We start from the raw sequence: 18,843 nt of genomic DNA, 5'->3' as shown, positions 1-18,843 counted from the left end.
TGATCATAATTTGGTGTTATTTCCTAATTAACACTAAAGCAATGGTGCAAAGCATCATGGGACACCACATCTCAGTTCCCATGCAGACATGTGGAGTTATTTATTCTTTTACTGCCTGCAGGAGAATATTGCAGTATATTGAGGGTTTTGACCTGATGAACAGTTTTTTTTTTTTTTTCTTTTCCCTTTTGATGAGTGAAAATTTCCTTGTCAGGTGACCTTTGACCCTGGACATTCCATCACTGTCATCAGACATCCGGAGCAATCGCTCACTCTTCTTCAGGGAAACTATGTCAAACACCGTTGCTGCAGATCACTCTGAAACATTAACCTACTATCAAATGATAATACTGTGGTACTGTGATGTATAACACTGAATTATTGCCATATTCTTAATGGCACTTTACTGCTTTAATGGCTTTTACTGCTTTGTAATGGTGTTTGTCCAAAACAAAAAATGGCAGTACCATGATCCTTTATAATACTTTTTACTGAGCAGCTACTTGATGGTGGTTAAATGGGAGATGTGCTCAACATAATAAATAACTGATAACCCATAATGTTAAAGTAATAAAGCAGCTGATGTTTGGCCAGTTCGAAACAGTTGTCATTGATAACTAAAGCTAAAACAAAAATATTACAAACTATAATATATATACAGTACAGTACAGTCCAAAAGTTTGGAACCACTAAGATTTTTTATGTTTTTAAAAGAAGTTTCGTCTGCTCACCAAGGCTACATTTATTTAATTAAAAATACAGTAAAAAACAGTAATATTGTGAAATATTATTACAATTTAAAATAACTGTGTACTATTTAAATATATTTGACAAAGTAATTTATTCCTGTGATGCAAAGCTGAATTTTCAGTATCGTTACTCCAGTCTTCAGTGTCACATGATCCTTCAGAAATCATTCTAATATGCTGATCTGCTGCTCAAGAAACATTTATGATTATTTTCAATGTTGAAAACAGTTGTGTACTTTTTTTTTCAGGATTCCTTGATGAATAGAAAGTTCAAAAGAACAGCATTTATCTGAAATACAAAGCCTCTGTAGCATTATACACTACCGTTCAAAAGTTTGGGGTCGGTAAGAAAATTTGAAAAGAAATGAAAGAAATGAATACTTTTATTCAGCAAGGATGCACTAAATCAATCAAAAGTGGCAGTAAAGACATTTATAATGTTACAAAAGATTAGATTTCAGATAAACGCTGTTCTTTTGAACTTTCTATTCATCAAATAATCCTGAAAAAAAAATATTGTACACAAATATTTTGTACAGTTGTACACATTAAATGTTTCTTGAGCAGCAGATCAGCATATTAGAATGATTTCTGAAGGATCATGTGACACTGAAGACTGGAGTAATGATGCTGAAAATTCAGCTTTGCCATCAAAGGAATAAATTACTTTGTCAAATATATTCAAATAGAAAACAGTTATTTTAAATTGTAATAATATTTCACAATATTTCTGTTTTTACTGTATTTCTAATTAAATAAATGTAGCCTTGGTGAGCAGACGAAACTTCTTTTAAAAACATTAAACATATTAGTGGTCCCAAACTTCCGGACTGTACTATATATATATATATATATATATATATATATATATATATATATATATATATATATATATATATATATATATATATATATATGGAAAACTTAAAAACTATTACAGTATGATTGGCTTTGGCTTATGAAGTGTTAGTTTGACCCTTTTGCCAGTTGCATTTTGAGTGTGATGCTTAAATAAATGTGCGTAAATATTGTGTAAACGAACTAAAAAAAGTGCTGTCTTCTTTTTGTGTTCATAGGTGGTTTTGTAGTTGTCGGACGAAAAGAACCACTCTGAATTTTGAGCGAACTCTCTTCATATTCACCTAACCAGTCTGCTGGAAAGGAGGAGCCACACACAAATCAGCCAATCCAGAATGAGGGGTGGGGCCATGGGGGTTTTACAAGTGCTGTTATTGGCCAGTCTGCTGGAGCCTGCAACTCTAGGTGAGTCCTATACTTCCAACAAAATATTAACTGATTATGTTGTAGTCTTTTCTGATTTTGATTTGATTTGATTTTCTATACATTTTTTCTTTGAAATAAACCAAAATAAGTGTTTAATTAACCTCATATTTGAAATATTTCAAAAATATAAAATATTTTTCTCATATTTTGATCATTTATTCGAACTTGTAGTGTCATAAAAACAAAAAAACAACACACATACACACATATATAATTAAACACAAACTTTTATGTTATTGCGATTAATGGATTTGATAGCTCTAACATATATATATATATATATATATATATATATATAGTCAATGTAAAGACACTGTGTGTGTGTGTGTGTGTGTATATATATATATATATATATATATATATATATATATAGTCAATGTAAAGACACTGTGTTTGTGTGTGTGTGTGTGTGTGTGTGTGTATGTATATATATATATATATATATATATATATATATATATATATATATATATATATATATATATATATATATATATATATATAATATATGATATATATATAATGATGCATTGAAATGTGGCCTCACTAGGTTTTTGGAATGAAGAAAAACCCTGAAGTTTGATTCAGTGAAACCAGTGTACCTTTTCCTTGAACAGAAAGTGCCACAGAGGTGCCACCATAATTTTAAAGGATATTTGGCCACAGATGTTGTACAGAGAGTAACGTAATTGCAGATTGAGGAAAAATAAAGGAGAGCAGTAGAAGTAGGAATTAGGAAGTAGGATTTAGAGAGAAAATTAGACATAAAGTTGTCTAATAGCATGATGTCAGTAATTAGTTATTTACTATTTGTTTGTGGGTATCCATGTATTCCTGCTCGTCTAATTAGAAAAGCTAATGTTCTGCATTGTTCTGTTTTCCACTCGATACGTGCACACAAAACAGAAAAGTGCACACATTCCCCAATATGCTTTGATAAATAGACTTGCACAGGCCTAAAGCCTCAGAGCTTTTAAAAGCTCACGCATATCCAGAGATTTTACAGTCTCTAACTCTGAATTGATATAAAGAAAAAAGGAAACAGCACTCATGTTTTAAAGGCTCCCATTCCTCTGAAGATACTGAATCTTTCTTCTGTATAATTAAATTACCTGAAGGATTGTTTTGTCCTTCATAGAGGAAAGAATAATTCACTACTCAAGCTTTTCTGGGATATTGATGTCTACACACACATAACATACTGAAGCACTATATTGATTATAATGTACATATTTATGTGAAATCTGAAGGACACTGTGTGCTGTGTGATAAAGTTTCACTTTAGAAGTTTTTACAAAAGCAGTTCATGATCACAAAGGTTAAAATGTTATGTGAACATTTTCTTACTTTCAGATGTATTAACATTTAGATTACACATTGTGTCTCTATTGATAATAATCTAAAATGTGGATATAAAAACATTAACACAAAATTAAAAGCACCCCATTTAAAGTCTTATCATGTGTTCCTGGTTTTGTAGGGTGAATGCTTCATCTGTGAATATTATAAAAAAAAAAGCCTTTTGTAATCCATCATCCATCCAATAAAGCCGATCACTAAAGGGAAATTTCAGCAGGGAAACTGTAAATTTAGTCTTCCTCACATATTACAGCACAGCAGCATAAGATGATTCTTTAGAGCCTGTGACAGTCCTCCCACATGTGGATCTTCATCATAATGTCTGTGTATTAAACAGATTAAAGTCAAGTTTGAGTTTACAAGAAAATAAAGATGTTCTCTTAACATCACAGGATAATCCTAGACAACCTAACATCTCGCTCTGTCTCCCACCTACTAACCTATTTTAAGATGATTGCAAATCCTTTTTTACTGCAAAAAATTATTTTCTTAGTCAGTATTTTTGTCTTGCTTTGTCTACGGAGCCAAAGCACATGGTGATGGGAAAAAATAGATTATGAAATGGGAGGAAAAGTGATTTCAATGATTTTGCATCCTCTTTCAAATGTTTTGCGTTCACCCGAGAAACTTTGCATTCTCTCACAAAATGTGTATGTTTCCTGAGAAACTTGTGTTTTGTTTTCTGAAAAAAAAAAAAAAAAAAAACTCAGAATGAAGTGACTTTATGATTAAAACAGTTCTGTATGAGCTTGGCTACTTTATATAAAAACTATAAATAATATTAAAATAACAAAAATGAATGCTCATAATAAAAATCTAGTTAGCAAAGAAACTGTTTACAAAGAATTCTTCTAAAAATGTTTGCATGACGTCTTTTTATTTATACTATTTCTCACCACACATTTACACATTTTGTTTTTTCCTTGTGTTTTGTTATTTTTATTGATAATTATGTTATTGATATTTTAATAAACTTATTTTAATAAATTTGGAATATATATATATATATATATATATATATATATATATATATATATATATATATATATATATATTTTTTTTTTTTTTTTTTTTAATTTTATTTATTTATTTATTACTGTATTTTTGATCAAATAAATGCAGCCTTGAGCATAAAGGCCTTTGCACACTGAGTCCAAAATTTTCCCGAGATTGCATAGAGAGAAAGGAGAATTCACCTCATTAAGGAGCTGCGGGATTAACCGAGTGTTTCAAAGATAACTTCAGGATGTCAGTAGCTCTGTTTGATGCTTTACTACTGGCACAATATGTCTTTATATTTATATTTGTATTCCTCACGTTGTTTGTCATTCAGTGCTGCTGTTTTGTGCTGTAGACAACGTGGATCAACTTGTCAGATGGCGTTCTGGATTTTTGCGTTCGCGTACGGTGGCTCTGAATTGTCAAAACGTCTCTCAAAATGCATGCCATGGATGCGAAAAACGCAGAAAATCGAACCTGATCCAAATATTTTTTTGACGGACGAACGTTTCGGAGGCAGTGTGCAAACGCGATTGACATAACGTGAGGTCGAATTTATTATTTAACGTGCGAAAGTTTCGCATGCGAATTTCGGACTCAGTGTGCAATGACCTTAAGAGTGAAAAATATTTTTGAAAAAGTTTAATGTTTTGATAGAGTGTGACAAGTTTTATTAATAAAATAACCAATTTTTTTAGCCTGGTCTCAAAACGTACCTGTGGAAACGTTTTCGCGAGTCGCAAAATACGTATCAATATGTATATCACTGCAGTTTCAAGGTGAAATGTCCACTGTCCACATTTTTTTTTGCCGGAACAGATAAACATGAATATGGTACATTTTTATGATGTTGGTTTTTATATGAATCATCGCAGTTCTGACTTGAAATTTGCACTCCATTGCGTTTTAAAATAACGTACCACCAACACTACACTTAAACCTACCCGATAGTGTTAACAAAAGCAAATGTGACATAAAAAGCATCCGTAATCATGCCATTTTAGCTTGTTTTGATCTCTCATCTTTGAGCTCTTTTACGGTGACTCATTTTGTTTTGTTATATAGCTTGTTATGTCAGAAAAGCAAAACATATGGAGCTAGTTTACCGATGCAAAGTCCAAAATATATTAGTTTACAAATCGTGCACTTTGGTAAAAAGCGTTTTAAAGTCATAACATAATATTGTGCAAGGAGACATGAAAAGTCTTTATTAATCCATAATCTGACCCTGTAATCGTAACTGTGTATGTAAACGATTAAAAGCGTTTGCTGTTTTACTGCCTTTAGTGTTCATTTTTGTTGGAAACTGCAGTGAAATGTATGTATTGGTACGTATTTTTGCGTCTCGCGAAAACGTTCCCACAGGTACAGTACGTCTTTCTATGAGATCAGGTTGAATTTTTTTACTTTTAATACAGTAAAAATCAAGTACTTTTGTATATCTACTTCAATAAAGTTTAAATATAAAACAAAATAGAATATTTAATCACTGGGCCAGACACACTTGAAGGCACAGTGCGTCAGTCAGAGTCTGTATGTTTTAAACTCATCAAGTATCTCTACACACATTCAGAGTTTATTACATCTGGATGGAAGATTTAATATGGAGGGTTTTTTTTTACTTCAAAACATTTCACACAGTTGAAATCAAGAGACTGTATGTGCCATTTTAAGTGTTGTTTACAGCACCGTTTTCACAGGAGATCAGTGTCAGTTCTAAACACGCAACTTTCACTGCAACAGCAGCATTCGGCACTCTGAAAAGGTTTAAAGTGGTGCAAACACAGGGCGGGATGACATGTTAAACAGGCAAGAACATCCATCTGACGCATATATACACAGACCGACAATTAAACGGTAGGGCAGGTGGACTGTCGAGGGCTTGAGCATACAAAAGGACCAAAATGCCCTTCCTTATTATGTCTGTGTATCTGTATGTTTGACACATACCTACACTCCCTCTCACACGTACATTGAATAAATAACCTGAGCTTCTTCATCTATGCCATGATGCAACCCTAAGGAAACTCTGTGCTGTCTGAAGCAGTGTATGTTTGTGTGAATATGGTTTCTGCGTCTTCACTCCAGCTGCATTCTGATGTTCCTCCATACCAGAAAAACTTCCACTGTATGTCTGACTTTCTAGCATTTTTTATTTTGATATTCATTGCACAACTCTCAGGAATACTTAAAGGATTAGTTCATTTCAGAATGAATGGGGGGGGGGGGGGGGGGGGGTATATAATGGAGTAATGATGCTGAAAATTCAGCTTTGCATCACAGGAATAAATTACATTTTACACTATATTACAATAGAAATGGTTACTTTAAATTGTAATAATATTTTTGATCCATGTAATGTAGCCTTGGTGAGCAGAAGACACTTCTTTTGAAACATTAAGAAATCTTTATGACCCCAAACTTTTGAACTGTAGTGTACTTTACATTAATATTGTAAATGCTAATTCAGTTAGAAATGCCATTAAATATTGATTTTTTTTTTTTTTTTATATTTTCACATGGAGTGTGTACATATACTGTATATTTGAGTCAAAAGTCCACTTATACAAATGGTTGTTTTCTCTGGTTTTGTAGGTTTTAAAGGTGCCCTATAATTAAATATTGAATTTATATTGGCATAGTTGAATAACAGGAGTTCAGTACATGGAAAAGACATACAGTGAGTCTCAAACTCCATTGTTTCCTCCTTCTTATATAAATCTCATTTGTTTAAAAGACCTCCGAAGAACAGGCGAATCTAAACATAACACCGACTGTTACGTAACAGCCAGGATCATTAATATGTACGCCCCCAATATTTGCATATGCCAGCCCATGATCAAGCCATTAGACAAGGGCAGGCATTAACGTCTGGATCTGTGCACAGCTGAATCATCAGACTAGGTAAGCAAGCAAGGACAACAGCGAAAAATGGCAGATGGAGCAATAATAACTGACATGATCCATGATATCGTGATATTTTTAGTGATATTTGTAAATTGTCTTTCTAAATGTTTCGTTAGCATGTTGCTAATGTACTGTTAAATGTGGTTAAAGTTACCATTGTTTCTTACTGTATTCACGGAGACAAGACCCGTCGCCATTTTCATTTTTAAACACTTGCAGTCTGTATAATTCATAAACACAACTTCATTCTTTATTTAATCTCTCCAACAGTGTGTAATGTTAGCTTTAGCCATGCAGCATAGCCTCAAACTCATTCAGAATCTAATCTAAACATCCAAATAAATACTATACTCACATGATCCGATGTATGAATGCAGCATGCATGACGAACATCTTGTAAAGATCCATTTTGAGGGTTATATTAGCTGTGTAAACTGTGTTTATGCTGTTCAAGGCAAGCGCAAGCTCTGGGGGAGAGGGAGCACAAGAATTAAAGGGGCCGCAACATATATATCGGTGCATAGTTAATGATGCCCCAAAATAGGCAGTTAGACTTATGTTACATCTTTTAAAAAGAAGTTCTAGGGCACCTTTAAACAATTTCAAATTCTACTGAAATAGAATTACTGTAGTCAATTCTGTTCTCAAAACTAAAATTTCAATATCAGCATAATTTTTTTTAGAATAGCCGTAAACTAGTGAATACAGTAAAGACTCAAACATGTAGGCAACAGTCAACTATAATAAAAGTAGAATTTAACTAAGAATTTGAACTTTTTCCTTTGTTTTTTTTTATTATTAACAGTGTACTTTTAATAATTTGAACACATTTTATTGTTGCAAGTTTAGTATGTTATAATATTATGTCATTTTATTAATATCAGTTTTAGTTGACCAAACAATGGTAATAAAGTAATACATTCTTCAAAATGAAAAAAACTTTCTATAAGAGACATAAATAGAGACAGAAATTTGAAATGAAAGTAGAAAAAAAATGAAATAACCTGTTAAACAAAAGTCATTTATCCTTATATAGAACCTTTTTGGCATAACTGATTCTTTAAATTTGAGTCAAGAACCTATAGAACCCCTATTGACACTTTTTTTCTAAGAGTGTAGGTGGTTTTGGACCCCATTAACTTTCATTATATGAGCAAAAACATTCTCCCTCAAATGTAGTGCAGTGGTTTACTGCATACACATTAGCGGTGGTCTCCTGACTGAAGATCCATCTTGCACGAATATACCAAGAGAAATGATCAAGAATAGTTTTGTGTCAGTCAGGATATTTTTGACATTCTTAATTTCTTTGTTCAGGGACAGTTGCTAATCGTGTTCCAGCATGAGCTCACTAAAAGTGTCTAATTAATTTCACTGAAGCTTTCTCCCACTTCTTCTGTTAATTAGTGCATTTTAAAGTTATTTTGACTGCAGGGATTTGTGGCTATAATAGCATTCGCTTAACAAGATTAACTGTTAAAAACAGAGTCTAACTGGCCTTGTACTTAAACTGAGAACATTGTGTTCATCTACAGCTCGCAGGAGACTCGTTCGCCGTTTAACCTGGAGACGCACTCGCCAGATTGCACATGCATGTGGGAAATATTGAGGATGTCTAGAGCTTATTTAGACACATTTTCTTGTAATCTGCACGAGCAGCAGTTTCGGCCCTTAGAAAAGCCTCAGGAAAAGGGGAAACTTCTTGCTTTTGATCAGTTTGTTTGCTTTGATCGCCGGTGTTCAGATTTGACCCAGCTGTGTAATTGGAATAAAGATTTCCTAGAAAGCATCATAAATAAATAAGCTTTCAGTTAACCAGACAAAGCATAAATTTTGACTTGTCGTGATTATTGATTAATCGTCTAATAGTAGTTATTCGATTTAATGGCAGTTATTTGAGATAACTGCAATGACTGCGCGCTTTAAATTTCAATCACATTTTGCCAGACAGAGCATATATTTTGGCTCGTCGTGATTATTGATTAATCGTCTGATAGTAGTTATTCGATTTAATGGCAGTTATTTGAGATAACCGCAATTACTGTGCACTTTAAATTTCAATCACATTTTGCCATCCAAAATTTAATTGCTTAAAATAATGCTTAAAGAAATGCCATCACATGCACAGTATTGTGTTTTCTTTTCTGGGAGAAGCAGGGAAGTCATACAGTGCTTCTTAAAAATTTGTGAACCCCTTGCAGAATCTGTGAAAATGTGAAAAATTGTAACAAAATAAGAGAGATCATACAATATGCATGTTATTTTTTTTATTTTGTGCTGTCATGAGTAAGATATTCGGTAACACTTTACAATAATGTTCATTAGTTAAACTTTAGTTAATGTATTAACTAACATGAACTAACCATGAGCGATACATTTGTTAATCTTCATTAACATTAGTTAGTTCATTGTTTGTTTATGTTAGTGCATTAACTAATGTTAACAAGATTTTAATAATGTATTGTTGAAATTAACATTAACAAAGATTAATAAATGCTGTAGAAGTGCAGTTCATTATTACTTCATTTAGCACTGCCCTTCGGAAGCAACAGAACACACTTAAATGTTTGCCAGAAGACAAATTAAGTACACTATTCCTCAATCTTCAAATTAAAAAGGTTTTCACCTTTGCATCGTGTTTCCTTCTGGTGCATCAGTGAATGTTTGAAACTTTTTTAATAGTTGTGTTTGAGTCCCTCAGTTGTCCTCAGTGTGAAAAGATGGTTTAAAAGATTAAAATCTTTTAAAGATTTATCATGCAGCTTGCCTTTGTGCACCTCTCTCTCGCGCTCTCTTTCTCTTGGCATTTATATCTGATGTATATGAGTAACGTGTGCCATGAGGGTTTTTCAGTGCATTCATTGCTATAATATTGATGAAGTGGGACATCTCTATTAAAGGATACGCTCCACGCAATTCACCCACCCATCACTCCAGAACTTTTTTCGGAAACCGGGCTGAAAAAAAAAAAAATACACATTTTGCCCGGAAGACATACCGTTTCATACAGCCCACAATATTATCGAGGAAATTTTGCTATCCTGATACCACGATATCGATGATATCATTACATCCCTACAGGACAGCACTAAATAAAAAAAGACATACATTTTGTATGAACCCTCTTATTTTGTTCAAATTATTCATATTTTCACAGCAGATTCACTTATATATATTTGTAAGAGAAGCTTTGTAAGAGAAGATACTTTTTTGCTAAACCTGAAAAGTATTAAACAGTAGCATTTAGAAGTTATATTAACTAATAATATAATTTTCTACCATATATAATTGAATGCACCTAGCTAACAACAACTTGATTTGTTCTGGTTTCACCTCACTCCAGTCTAAACTAACTGATTTTATAGGTAAACCTAATTTACTACACATTGTAATTTAAATAACCTGAAAATATTCTGGATTATTAAGGCTAATTTTACTAACCACTCTTGCTAAATGGGGTAAGCACACTTATGCCTTCATTTCGGAGTTGTTCAAGTAAATGATTCATTATAGACTGTGTGGACAGATCAGTTGTTGTCATGATTCATTAAAATGAATCTGTTCAAATGAGTCATTAGGTCGCGAATTGGACATTAGCGTGGGTGCCGTCCACGAAAAAAGCCTCTCCTAAAGCCCAGGTGCAAAAAAGCCCGCCTAGAGTTTGCCAGGGCCCATGCTGACAAAGATGAAGACTACTGGGACTCTATACTCTGCAGTGATGAGACCAAGATAAAGGTCTTTGGAACTGATGGCTTCAAAACTGTATGGTGTCGCAAAGGTGAGGAATACAAAGAGAAATGCATGGTGCCTACAGTGAAACATGGTGGTGGCAGTGTCCTTATGTGGGGCTGCATGAGTGCTGCTGGTGTCGGGGAGCTGCGTTTCATTGATGGCATCATGAATTCACAGATGTACTGCTCTATACTGAAAGATAAGACGCTACCATCACTCCATGCCCTTGGTCGTCCTGCACTTTTCCAACATGACAGTTATCCTGAATCTAAGGCCACTGTTGGTTTTCTGAAGAAGAACAGGGATTCAGTGGCTCCTGATCTGAACTCAGTCGAAAACTTGGGGAATTCTGAGACAAATTGAGCATCACTCTCCATCCAGCATCCAGTCTCTAAAGAGGTCATTCCTGAAAAAATGGAAAAAGATAAATGTTGCAAAATGTCGCCAACTTGTTCATATATATATATATATATATATATATATATATATATATATATATATATATATATATATATATACAGCTATGGAAAAAATTAAGAGACCACTTAACATTGATTTCTGAACTTGGAGTGGTCTCTTAATTTTTTCCATAGCTGTATATGAGCAATATCATATGAGTAGCTATGCGATATGGCACGAGGCCTATACCATATCAAGCAATACCATTTTAAAGAGCACTACAAGCTACTAACTAGTAACTACATCTTTTTTTAGGGTTAGTAGAAGGAAGAAAAAACTATCTAATGTTAGTTTTTTGCTCTTGTAACACATTTTCATCCATTTGAATGTGAGTGTTTTGTTTGTTTTGTGCATCCTGCTCGGCGACTCTCATTTGGATCTTTGAATTTTAAGTAACTCCAGTTACAATGTGCCTGAACACACTGTGAAAGCAGGACGTATCTTTAGCTTCCTGCGTTAATATGTGCGAACAGACACGTTTTGTGTAGAGAAGTGTGTACGATTAAATTACACTTGAACCTTTATTTGCATTTCAAAACTTTTTTTTTAGCACTTTAAATCTACTTCGGATGTGGGAAATAGCAGCTTGTTTGTGTGACATCTCTACCACGACTCTCTCGTGGACACACTCACATTGTCATACTTGTCAAGTGATTGCAGGAACGTTTTTCCTTATGCAAAGAAAAACGACAGCTGTCACATATTCACACACACTTTGTTTTTCCTTCTTCTTCTGCCTATCTGTTTCTCATTTACTGGCACGTATCTGGGTGTCATTTTCCCTGGAAATCTCTTTCAGTTGCAGTTGCTAAATGAAGCTCTGATTATGTTAGCAGGCCAACGGCTGCTTGTGTTTTAGACAACTTTATTAGTCTGGGAGATGCTGGATGGGTTACAAACATGCTGTCATGTTTGATTATATCATTGAGCTAATCAATATTCACCATATATCCAGATGTCAGAGTCTCTGGAGGGATGCGTTTTGAGTTTTCCAGTGAATTATATCCTCTGTGCATTCTTTACATTCAAGTGTTCAGAACCAAAATGTCCGTTTGAGTGTAATAGATCAGAATGTGCTGCAAGAAAAAATGATTATTTTGCTGTTGAAAGCTAAAAGTCAGATTATTGATTATGAGTAGTAGTTGATTAATATTTTTTTAACGGTCGACGCTTATACCAATGACTAAATGTCTAAGTTACCGATACAATGACAAATAGCAATATACTAATAATAATAATAATACTATTACTAATATATATATATAATATATACAGTACAGTCCAAAAGTTTGGAACCACTAAGATTTTTAATGTTTTTAAAAGAAGTTTCGTCTGCTCACCAAGGCTACATTTATTTAATTAAAAATACAGTAAAAACAGTAATATTGTGAAATATTATTACAATTTATAATAACTGTTTTCTATTTGAATATATTTCACAAAGTAATTTATTCCTGTGATGGCAAAGCTGAATTTTCAGCATCATTACTCCAGTCTTCAGTGTCACATGATCCTTCAGAAATCATTCTAATATGATGATCTGCTGCTCAAGAAACATTTAATGTGTACAATTGTACAAAATATTTGTGTACAATATTTTTTTTCAGGATTATTTGATAGATAGAAAGTTCAAAAGAACAGTGTTTATCTGAAATCTAATCTTTTGTAACATTATAAATGTCTTTACTGCCACTTTTGATTGATTTAATGCATCCTTGCTGAATAAAAGTATTCATTTCTTTAATTTCTTTTCAAAAAAATAAAAATAAAAATTCTTACTGACCCCAAACTTTTGAACGGTAGTGTATAATGCTACAGAAGCTTTGTATTTCAGATAAATGCTGTTCTTTTGAACTTCCTATTCATCAAGGAATCCTGAAAAAAAAAAAAAAAAAAAAACTACACAACTGTTTTCAACATTGAAAATAATCATAAATTTTGAGCAGCAGATCAGCATATTAGAATGATTTCTGAAGGATCATGTGACTCTGAAGACTGGAGTAACGATGCTGAAAATTCAGCTTTGCATCACAGGACTAAATTACTTTGTCAAATATATTTAAATAGTACACAGTTATTTTAAATTGTAATAATATTTCACAATATTACTGTTTTTTACTGTATTTGTAATTAAATAAATGTAGCCTTGGTGAGCAGACAAAACTTCTTTTAAAAACATTAAAAATCTTAGTGGTTCCAAACTTTTGGATTGTACTTTATACTGTATATAGTCAAAATCTGGGAAATAATGGAACAACAGTTCCCTTTTGAAAGGGAACCTGCTCTGCGTTTGAATATGCAATGGGGAACGTCACACATGACTCAGTGTTCCAAAAGCCAACTATCCAATAACTCCAATCCTTATTGGCCGGCGACAGCTTATGACGTCATATGGCTCGACCCGGAAGTATAAAAGGAGTGCCTGGGGAAGCAGTCAGTATCTCATCGTCTTTCGGGACTGTTTGAGTCATTGCCACTGTTGTTCTACCTCTTCAAGTAAAAGGTAATACCATGTCTGAGGACAAGGGAAAACGTTTTAGGAAGTGTGCTGATCCGTGTCTGAGATTCCGCAGAGTTTGAGAGAGGTGTTAACGTCTTTCTGCCTCTGGCGGCAGCTGGCGGGAATGAGCTGTTGGATGACGATGATGTCCTGTCTTTGACATCATCGGATCCAGGAGCGAGTGTTCTTCTGGCAGCTAGCCCCTGAGAGCAGGAGATGGCCTGTACCCTGTAACTCCGGTGAGCCTTCCATTACTTCCGGATCTCCACGTAGAGATTGAGAAGGCATGGAAGAGCCCGTACTTGCCGAGAATACATCCACATCAGCAGGGAAATTTTGCTGATGTGGAGGGATTACACCAGCATGGGTATGTGTCGATACCGCCTATTGATGAGACATTTGCGAACTATCTCGTCACTGGCAGTACACCGACACTGAAAGCTCCGGTTCTGCCGTCTAGACCCCTGAAGATGACATACACTGCTGCAGGTCAGGCTGGTGCGGCTTTGCACACTATGGTGGTGTTGCAAGCCTACCAGGCTGATCTGCTGAAGGATCTGGATCAGGGGCAGGGTTTGTCCCCTGATGCGGTAGCTGAGCTGCGCCACACCACAGATCTCGCTCTCCAGGCCACCAAGCAGACGACCGCCTCAATTGGTCAATCGATGGCGGCCATGGTGGCCACAGAGAGGCATCTGTGGCTGAACATGGCGGACATCGTGGGAGAAAGAGAAGGGCTTTCTCCTTGATCCCATAGTCTCGCCTTCTGAACTTTCCGTTGAGACGGTACTTGGAAAGTTCAAAGAGGCGAGGGCACACTCAGCAGCTTATAAGAACTGTATACCGCTCGGATGCGATTCTGGGCCCAGACAGCCGGGAGACCCTGGCCCATCTCGAGTCGTGGCTCAGAGACAGGCCCAGCGATCTAGTGTCGCCACTTTAGTGCCTCCTCCACCTGGGAGTAAGTCGCAAAAGTGGCGGGATACGAGGAAGAGGAAGCAAGACTTGAGGTGATCGAGCACAGGTGCCAGCAATGCCGGTGATCGATCCCCTCTCTGGCGGGGGTAATATTACATCGACCCCCGCCCCTCTTCCTCGCCCTCCCGGGAGTTTTTAACCAACTGTGCATGTTCAGTAGACACCTTTGAACAGTCAGGCTGACGGCTGGGCCCATGATGAATTTTTCTCTGATGGCCCACCTTCTGGCTTGATAGTGAAATGATTCTTTGGCTTAGAACCTGGATTCTATCCTTCCATCAAATTCAGAAGGAAGAGTCCTTGGTCTTTGAGCTGCGGGAAGGTAAGACAAGGTCCAATTTATTATTTAAATGCTTAACCTTGTTTTGTTCCTGTGTATATAATATTTTCCTGAGCATGTAGCAGTAAAATATGTTTAAAACGTTTTTTTTTTTTTTTTTTTTGGGCAAAACTGAAGTGGTTTTCAAGGTGACTGAACAGGCCACAAAATGGCTGCCGCTTGGTCTCCTTTGAGCTTCTCAGCTAGTTTCAGTGTAGTCTGAGTTGGCACTCACTACTTCATTTTATATGTGTGGGTGGCCTTAATCGGCTGCCTGACATTGTGGCACGTGAACTTCACTTTCTTTCTCTTTCCATGAGATTCGGAAGCAAATAACAGGCTTTATTAGGCTTTTTGGCGCCTGTTGTTGTATCTAGGTCCATAGCTTAGCGGCCAGGCTAGAGCTAGGTTTATTGTGTTATTTGTATAAATAACCCCTTATATACTATCCCTGTTTTGGATATATAGTTCCTTGTTCTAGCCTCCTCCTGAGGGAGTTGTTAGGCCGTATACCCATTATCCCCTTGCTATGTAGGTGCAATTGTTGAGTTTAACAGCTAGGTTGTAGACTGTTTTTAGACTTCCTGATGCTGTTATCTCAGGTGGTAGGCCCTTATCTTTGTGTAGATAAGTTATGCAGCTGTGTGCTAGGCCCCACTTTCTAGAACTTTTATGCTATGGAAAATGTGTTTTTCCCTCTGAGTCACTTGTTTTCTTTAATCAACTTTGAGTTGACATTGCTAGTGTTTAGCATTCGTCCTCTATGGCTCAGTACAGATTTGAGAATCTGTATGGAGAAAATGATTTTCCTCTTTGAAAAATAGCATATACATCAAAGCGTTGTGTTTGATTTGAAGTTCTAGACTTTTGCCCTACATTTGTATGTGAGCTTACTTATGCTGCCACAGGTTAACACCTGTTCTCATAATAGCAGGCTTTTTCATGTAGCCACTATTGGAGACATTGGTGACCTAATATTCCCCATAAGTAGGTTTATTGGTGTTACTGAGTGCATCATCTGTTGGTTTGCATACTCAGGGTAATAGTACCACTTTATGAGGAAAGATGGTTGCTGTTAGCTCCCTTTTGTGATCTCTTAACGGCTATATTGCATATAACTTGGATTGTAGGCCTATTTATCTCGCCTCCTCCTAGTTAGCATTTGTTTCCTACATGCTGTTAGTTGATCAGTGTTTGCTCACATATCTACACTGCCACAGGCTTTGCCACCTGTTTGTTTGAGGTGTATGGGCCTTCCTTAGGCCGTGTTGGCTTTGTTGGGTTCCCTTTAGTCCTCTTATGTTAGGGTACATTGCCTGTTGGAATGTGTAGCCTAGCTGAGGTTGCAGTTAGCTTCCCATAACTTATTTGGGTTTAAGCTGGTTTTACCGAGTACTTTTGAGTGGCTAGCCCCTCAGGGTGAATGCTGTGGTGAATCCTTACTGAGGTTTGGTTTAAACTGCATCCATCTCCTGGAGTCTGATCTTTACTCTAGTTAAGCTAATAGTCACCTAGCCTTTAAGGTGGATCTATTATATGCTCCTAGAAATGGCCACTGGACTTATGCCATATGTCTAAGAGGTTTCTAGGCCCTATGGGCCACTTTTTTTGAACATATTGGTATATATGACCCGTCACGGAAACCAGGGACACAAGTCGGCAGCACAACTATTGAGAAAACTGAGAAAGAAGCGTTTTTTTTTTTTTTCAAAATTGGTGATTTTCGTTTTTTTGCAGAATCTGTTAGTTGAGATCATGAAGAAGCATCTCCGTGTTTTAGATAGCAGTTTTGGTTTATTTAAAAGCGTACATTTTGAGGTTGAAATCGGCTTGTTTTTCAGAGATTCTATCTCGCAGTAGGGGCATGTCATTGTCTGTTTGTATTTCCATACTGGAATCGGATACGCCGGCTTTTGTTTCTTTTGTTATTGCCGCCGCCCTCCAAGGGAAGCTTGGCTACTTAGTATGCAGCGCTCTGGCTGGCTCTAGCTGATATCAAATTGTAATGAAGATGGATGCCGCAAAGAATATCGCAGACGAGCTGAACCGTGGCCGTTACACCGAAAATGTTTTGAAGTACAACATACGGCTGGATTCTTTAGCTGCGGAAAAAGAGTGACAGGACATGCAAATTATTGAACATTTAGAGGCAAACAGACGCATAGTGCAAACTTCGGAGATGGTTACATCCACAAAGAAGACCCCGACAAAGAGAAAGTGTGCCCGAACAACTTATTTCATTGGAGGCAACAAGATCTTTTCTGTTTCTTATGGGGTGAGTTTCCATAAACATCAAAGTTTGTCGTTTTGTGTTCATTCTAAGAACACGTAGGCTACACGTTATCTCATGTGTCTATTGTTATTAGCTAGCTCAGGACTGTCGTTTTAATTGTAATAGTTAGCATTGTATCACTTGCCAAAAACCCCCATTACTATAATGGGCTTTTAGATGGTAATGTTAGCATGTTAATTTGAATAACGCTTCAACTGCTTGAATTGACTGGTGTGAATGACTTAGCTCATGTAAACCTTACTATTCTTGAATTGAATGTGATGCTAAGAATTTTAGCCAGTCACTACTTCTTAACAATGATTTACTAATGTAATAGTAAATGAATCAGATTAAATTCCTATGTAAGTAAAAGTATAAAGTATCCGTAGCCGTAAAATGTGCGTTATAAGTAAAAAGTAAAAGTATTGAAGAGTTTAATGTACAGGACTTTTTTAATCCTTTGACTCAAACCAGGTCTAACCAGGTCTAAATTATCTATGTACACTTCCGGTTGGCCAGGGGCCCAGATGATAAATTTAACCTCTTTTGGTTCAGTTATTTATTGTTCTTGGTGCCTAAAACACTGCCATGAGCTGATGCCACGTGTCTGTTGAGGTTATAGACCTGGTTAGGCCTTCCTTGATGCGTGTTAGTGTACATTGTACTCCTCTTGCTTTGAAGAGTAAAAAGGTGCTTTTACTGAGTACACTGCTCGTTGGATTGTGTTAGGTGGATTGTATTGCGGGCATTTTTGCAGCCTCTTTATGCTGCCATTGAAGTTGTCTGTCTGCCCCCGGCAAGACAGATATTCAGAGTGGCCCCTCAAGTCCACTTTCTGTGTGTACTTCTGTTTCACATATAGCTACTATCATGTTGTATGCCCCTCTTCGGCCTCCATGATTATGTGCCCATTGCATGGTCTACCTGTTAGGTGAGCTTTGTACTTCCATTTTAGGGTTATGTCTGTAATAGTGTTTATCTCCCTAAGCTGATCATGGTGGTAGGCCTTAATCAGGCCTCCTCCTAAGACTCAGCCCTAGGCTGGTTTGTGCTCTCCTGTATGAACAGGTGTTTAGCACACAGCCTCCTCAGTGTGTTAATTAAGCACTGGGTAGATCCTAGGTTGAGCGGATTATACTCCCCTCGATATTAGGGTTCATAGCACTCAGCTGAGTTCTGCTCTCCAGAATGCCTATCTCTACGCGTGGGTTCGAGTTGCTCTTGCCTTTCTGCAGTCACTCTTACCTGCTCTCTTCTTTGAAGAATGCGTTATGGAGATTCTGTA

At 36.1% G+C, this 18,843-nt stretch overlaps 1 protein-coding gene across 14 annotated transcripts in view; it reads left to right on the top strand.

Moving 5' to 3' along the window:
• Positions 1-18,843, top strand: part of LOC137030018 (adhesion G protein-coupled receptor L3-like) — a 433,419-nt gene that overhangs the window by 86,746 nt on the left and 327,830 nt on the right. For all 14 annotated transcript variants that reach the window (XM_067399942.1, XM_067399940.1, XM_067399945.1 and 11 more), the window contains one exon: positions 1,826-2,012. In XM_067399942.1, coding sequence (XP_067256043.1) covers positions 1,943-2,012 — 70 coding nt within the window. In that variant the 5' untranslated portion in view covers positions 1,826-1,942. The remainder of the gene's footprint in view (positions 1-1,825; positions 2,013-18,843) is intronic.

The sequence above is a fragment of the Chanodichthys erythropterus genome, chromosome 11 (genome assembly GCF_024489055.1).
Source record: "Chanodichthys erythropterus isolate Z2021 chromosome 11, ASM2448905v1, whole genome shotgun sequence".
NCBI lineage: Eukaryota > Metazoa > Chordata > Actinopteri > Cypriniformes > Xenocyprididae > Chanodichthys > Chanodichthys erythropterus.
This window is presented reverse-complemented; position numbering and strand designations above follow the sequence as displayed.